The following is a 6,000-nucleotide window of genomic DNA, read 5'->3' as shown; positions in this document are numbered from 1 at the left end:
TTTGTTTTCGTCTCTAGGTGGCAATCCGAGCCGTACGATTGTCTTTTAAGCGATCTGTTAGGTTCCCCCCGAAGGGGGCTTTGTAGGTGGACCCCTCCAAACTCCATGCTTTTGGTTCCCCAAACGTAAGGAGGGGTCGTGCTAAGAGGGTGTTTAAACAAATAGGCGCCCTTGGCTGCCCCCGAGCGATGTCCGTGCCCCTGCCGTTGCTGGGGTCGGAGGCTCGGTAGAGAATTTAATACTCAAAGTAAACATGGGTACTTATCTTTCAATTGGTCGTTCGTTCGTTGATTTGCCTGGGCCGCCCAATCGACCCAGGAGGCCCGTTGGGCTCCCCCTAGAGGGAGGTTCCGTTGTCGGGTTGTTCCATGGGCCTGCCTGGGGAAGCGGAGAGTTGCCTGTAGGTGAGCATGCCCTGGTTCTCGCGCCCAGGGCGCATTAGTGGTGGGCCATGCCTGGGTGATGTTCTGACTTATCAGGCGGCGTCTCGTCGACCAGAGCGCGCCCCGTCGTTTCCGGCACGTCCCCTCAGATTTCTGTCAGCATTGATTTCGCATTTGTATTGAATAGGGGAAGATAGAGAGTTTTTTGTCCCAACCTTTTACCTTTCCTCCGCTACTGTGCCCCTTCTTTAAATATTGAGGGGGAGAGGAGTTCTTGTCCCATTCCCTAGTCGGCCTCTGAGCCGCTACCACTTCTCCTTCCTTTCCACCGAATGCGGTGGTTCCTGAGTGAGAGAGGGTGTGCGAGGGAGAGAACAACTCACGGATCTGCTTGTGAATCCGGAGCGCGATGTTGAGCAGGAGGTCATCCCACGTAGATGAGATGGTGCGAGCCGCCCTTGCTGCGGGTGCACCACCGCCACCGATGGAGGAGGGGCACTGGAGGGTGCCGAGCGTCGTCGACCTTGTCGTCGTTTGTTGCGGCCTTCCTTTGGCGGGAAGCGCCTCTTGTCCCAACGCCGTTGTTGGAGCCGATGATGATGGCATAGTCCCTGAACGCCTCGGCGAAGGGGCACCACATTCGCCAGTGCGATGCTCGACATTGCAGATGACGGTGCCTTCGAAGATCCCGCGGAGCGGTGGGACGTTGCCGATGGAGAGCGTGGTGCGGTGGCCGCAGTAGACGAACTGGCCCGTGTACATGCCCGGACATTGCCGATGGTGAGCTTGGCGCGGTGGCCACAGTAGTACTTGTAGTAAAACTAAGCAGAGACTGTAATTGAATAAGTTTTGGGGAGCCCCCGAGTGAACAGTCCTTTGAATTTTAGGAGTACATTAGTCCTTTGTGTGATGAAATCACTTTGTAAGTGGTTAATTTGTGCAAAAATGAACAAATTTTCATCTTTTGTTACGGCAAACAGTTTTTCAGCTTCCTCATTTTTATAGAAGAGGTTTCGATGCCCTCCGACCCTTCCCATGGCTCAAGTTGCAAAAAACTAGGAGTGCAGGTGAATTGGTTCTGATTATGCTGGTGAGCAAAGAGGTTGTAGCCACTGGGGCGTGGGTCTCCCGCATTCCTACCAGTTGTACTCAGAATTTGTTCCTGAAATCTTAGTCCTTAGGACTTGTTTATGAGAAGAACAGAAAACTTGGAGAATGTTTGTAAGGATAACGCAGGAAGTGTTCGCAAAACAAACGTACTGGTATTATTTGTATCAGCCCCCAAGTGAGGTCCGGCCCCTCGCGATTTGCAGGGGTCGGATGTCACTAAAGATCGGGGATTTGTAAAGACAAAAACTAATAAGAAAAAACATGTGTTTATTTAAGGGTAAAAACGACGTAGCTGCTCAATGTTCTAGGCGTTGGTGAAGACCTCACCATTGATGGTTTTCAACTTATTGGCGCATGGGCGGAGTACTTCCGCGACGACGTATGGCCCCTCCCAGGGCGGGGAGCGCTTATGGCGGTCCTTGTTGCTCTGCACGAGGCGGAGGACAAGGTCCCTGATGTTGAAGGCTCGGCCCCACACCTGTCGGCTGTGGTACCATCGCAACGCCCGCTGGTACTTGGCTGAATAGAGGAGGGCGATGTCACGGGCTTCGTCTAGTTGGTCCATGGCATCTTGGTGGGACGCTTCGCCCCCTGTTCATCGTATGCTCTGATTCTTGGTGCTCCATAGTCAAGGTCCATCGGGAAAATGGCCTCGGAACCATAAACCATGAAGAAAGGTGTGTAGCCGGTGGCCTGGCTGGGAGTTGTCCTCAGGCTCTAGAGCACCGCCAGGAGCTCGGCGACCCAGCGTGCGCCGAACTTGTTCAATCGGTTGAAGATCCTGGGCTTGAGTCCCTACAGGAGCATGCCGTTTGCACGCTCAACCTACCCGTTCGTCCGGGGGTGTGCGATGGCCGCCCAATCGATCCGGATGTGTTGTTCATCGCAGAATCGAATGAATTTCCTGCCGTGAACTGCGTGCCGTTGTCTGTGATGATGGAGTTCGGTACTCTGAAGCGGTGGATGATGTCGAGGAAGAACAGCACAGCCTGTTCAGATTTGATCGTGGAGATCGGTCGAGCTTCGATCCATTTTGTAAACTTGCCATGGTGACAAGCAGGTGGGTGAAGCCCCCGGGCGCCTTTTTGAGTGGCCCAACTAGGTCGAGCCCCCTAGACCGCGAAGGGCCATGTGATGGGGATCATCTAGAGTGCCTAGGCCGGGAGGTGAGTCTGCCAAGCATAGTACTGACACCCTTCGCATGTGCGTATAATTTGCTCGGCGTCGGCTACTGCGGTGGGCCAGTAGAAGCCCTGTCGGAATGCGTTTCCCACCAAGGTCCTTGGCGCGGCATGGTGACCGCAGACCCCACCGTGGATATCGCTCAGCAGAAGTTTTCCCTGTTCGCTAGGGATACAGAGCTGTAGGATCCTGGTGTGGCTCCATTTGTAGAGTTCGCCTTCTACAAGAATGAAGGACTTGGCGCGTTGTGTGAGCCGTCGGGCTTCCGTCTTGTCTGCCGGTAGTGTGTCAAGGAGGAGGTAGTCGAGGTAAAGCGTTCTCCAGTCGTTGGGAGGGTCAGACTCTGCTGCTGGATCCTCTTCAAGCTCCATGACCTTGGGGTTGGGTAGAGCAGTTGGCGGGTCGGCCCCTAGGGCCAGATCAGGCAGGCCATCGTCAGCTCATTCCGACCCCTCGTAGCGCACTGAGGGCTTGTGTTGATCGCTGGCGAAGACACCCATCGGCACTGGCTCTCGGGCAGATGCTGCTTTCGCGAGCACGTCGGCTACTTCGTTGAGGCGCCTTGGGATGTGATTGTGTTCGAGGCCGTCGAATCTATCCTCCAGCCATTGGACTTCTTGGCAGTATGCCTCCATCTTGGCGTTGTGGCAGCTTGACTCCTTCATGACCTGGTTGACGACTAGCTAGGAGTCGCCCCTAATGTCGAGGCGTTGGATGGCCAGCTTGATGGCGATTCGTAGGCCGTTGATGAGCGCTTCGTATTCGGCGATATTGTTTGATGAGGGGAAATGGAGCCGAACCATGTACCTCATGCAGACCCTGAGGGGTGATACAAAGACTAGTCCCATGCCGGCGCCCTTTCTCATCAGCGATCCGTCGAAGTACATCATCTAGTACTCTTGATCGATGACTACTGGTGGCATCTAGACCTCGGTCCACTCCGCGATGAAGTCAGCCAGCACCTGAGATTTGATTGTTGTTCGGGGGGCATAAGTAATGCCTTGATCCATCAGCTCGAGTGCCCACTTTGCGGTTCTTCCTATGGCGTCCTGGCTATGAACGACCTCGCCGAGGGGGAACGACGTCACGACTGTCACAGGGTGTGACTCAAAGTACTGGCGTAGCTTCCTCTTGGTGATGAGGATGGTGTAGAGGAGTTTCTAGATTTGGGAGTAACGGGTTTTGGAGTCGGATAGTACCTTGCTGATGAAATATACAGGGTGCTACACCTTGAAGGCGTGCCCCTCTTCCTCCCGCTCTACTACTAAGGCGGTGCTGACCACTTGCGTGGTGGCCGCTATGTACAGCAGGAGGGATTCTCTGTTGCTTGGAGGAACTAGGACCGGGGGTTTTGTTAGAAGTAGCTTGACCATGTCAAGCACCTCCTGGGCCTCGGCTGTTCACTCGAAGCGGTCGGCTTTCTTTAGGAGTCGATAAAGGGGGAGTCCTCGTTCGCCGAGGCATGAAATGAATCGGCTGAGGGCAGCGAGGCATCCTATGATCCGCTGAACCCCCTTTATGTTCTGGATCGGGCCCATCTTTGTGATGACTGAGATTTTCTCTAGGTTGGCTTCGATGCCACATTCGGAGACAATGAAGCCGAGCAGCATGCCCCTCGGGACCCTGAAAACACACTTTTCGGGATTGAGTTTGATGCCGTTTGCCCGAAGTTTCGCAAAGGTTTGTTCAAGGTCGGCGATAAGGTGGTCAGCCCGCTTGGACTTAACTATGATGTCATCGACGTAGGCCTCAACGGTCCGCTCGATGAGGTCCCCGAAGCAGTTGAGCATACAGCGCTGGTAAGTTGCCCCAGCGTTCTTCAGACCGAACGGCATTGACATGTAGCAGAACGATCCAAAGGGGGTGATAAAGGATGTCGTGAGCTGGTCGGACTCTTTCATCGCGATCTGGTGGTAGCCGGAGTATGCGTCAAGTAAGCAGAGGGTTTCGCACCCTGAGGTGGAATCAACTATTTGGTCTATGCATGGCAAAGGAAACGGGTCCTTTGGGCATGCCTTGTTGAGGCCCATGTAGTCGACACACATCCTCTATTTCCCGCTCTTCTTTCGCACAAGAACAGGATTTGCTAGCCACTCTGGGTGGTGTACTTCCCTAATGAACCTAGCAGCCAATAGTTTTGCTATCTCTTCACCGATGGCCCTGCGCTTTTCCTCGTCGAAGCGGCGCAGGCATTGCTTCATCGGCTTGGAGCCTAGGTGGATTTTCAAGGTATGCTCGGCGACCTCTCTCGGGATGCCTGTCATATCCGAGGGTTTCCACGCAAAGATGTCTTTATTATCGCAGAGGAAGTCGACGAGCGCGCTTTCCTATTTGGAGGAGAGCGCGGTACCATTGCGTACCTTTTTAGCCTTGGAGCTGCTGGGGTCCACGAGGACCTCCTTGTAGCCCTCTGCTGATTCGAATGACCCGGTCGATTTCTTGGCGTCGGGCATTTTTTCGGCAACCTCCTCCTTGAGGGTGGCGAGTTCCTTGGAGGCGACGACTGCGGAGGTGTGACCGCAACATTCGACTTCGCACTCATAAGCGCGCTGGAAGGAGGTGCCAACGGTGATGACCCCACGGGGGCCCAGCATCTTCAGCTTAAGGTATGTATAGTTGGGGACGGCCATGAACTTCACGTAACACGGTCGTCCTATGATGGCGTGGAAAGTTCCCAGGAACCCCACTACGTCGAAGGTGAGGGTCTCAGTCCTATAATTGGACTGATCCCCGAAAGATATGGGCAAATCGATCTGCCCCAGTGGCACGACCTACCTACCAGGCACAATGCCATGGAAAGGCGCTCATATGGGGTGGAGGTTCGTTCGGTCGACGCCCATCTCGTCGAGCGTCTTAGCGTACATGATGTTGAGGCCGCTGCCTCCGTCTATCAGTACTTTTGTGAGCCGCTTTAGGCCAACAATTGGGTCGACGACAAGCGGGTACCTTCCCGGGTGTGGGACGGCATCCGGATGGTCGGTCCGGTCGAAGGTTATGGCGGATTTTGACCACCGGAGGAAGGCAGGCGTGGCCAGTCCGGCCGTATAGACCTCACGGCGCGCGACCTTCTAGCGACGTTTGGAGTCGTAGGCCGCTGATCCTCCGAAGATCATGAGGGCGCCATTCAGCATTGGGAAGGCGTCGTCCTTCTCCTTGGCATTGTCTGTGCTGGGGGCAGGTTCCTTCCCCTACTCCCCTTTGTTGAGCCCTCCGGACAAGTATTTGCGCATGAGGCCACATTCCTTGTATAGATGCTTGGCCGGGAAAGCGTGGTTTGGGCATGGCCCCTCGAGCATTTTTTCAAAGTGGTTCAGAGTCCCCTCCG

The 6,000-nt window shown here is 54.8% G+C and overlaps 2 protein-coding genes across 2 annotated transcripts; both read right to left on the bottom strand.

Moving 5' to 3' along the window:
- Positions 1-528: 528 nt before the first annotated feature.
- LOC136536589 (uncharacterized) lies at positions 529-1,145 on the bottom strand. Its single transcript, XM_066528831.1, has 2 exons — positions 767-1,145; positions 529-536 (listed from the first exon to the last, which is right to left on the bottom strand). Exons 1-2 carry the CDS (start codon positions 1,143-1,145, stop codon positions 529-531), a joined length of 387 nt encoding a protein of 128 aa, XP_066384928.1.
- Positions 1,146-5,002: 3,857 nt separating this feature from the next.
- Positions 5,003-5,305, bottom strand: LOC136536588 (uncharacterized). Its single transcript, XM_066528830.1, has one exon. The coding sequence runs from the start codon at positions 5,303-5,305 to the stop codon at positions 5,003-5,005; it is 303 nt and encodes a 100-aa protein (XP_066384927.1).
- Positions 5,306-6,000: the final 695 nt, after the last annotated feature.

This window comes from Miscanthus floridulus, chromosome 2, assembly GCF_019320115.1.
Source record: "Miscanthus floridulus cultivar M001 chromosome 2, ASM1932011v1, whole genome shotgun sequence".
In the NCBI taxonomy this organism is placed as follows: domain Eukaryota; kingdom Viridiplantae; phylum Streptophyta; class Magnoliopsida; order Poales; family Poaceae; genus Miscanthus; species Miscanthus floridulus.
This window is presented reverse-complemented; position numbering and strand designations above follow the sequence as displayed.

Excerpts from the sequence above, each read along its gene's own strand:
- LOC136536589 (XM_066528831.1), bottom strand. The coding sequence starts at position 1,145 with ATGTACACGGGCCAGTTCGTCTACTGCGGCCACCGCACCACGCTCTCC.
- LOC136536588 (XM_066528830.1), bottom strand. The coding sequence starts at position 5,305 with ATGGCCGTCCCCAACTATACATACCTTAAGCTGAAGATGCTGGGCCCC.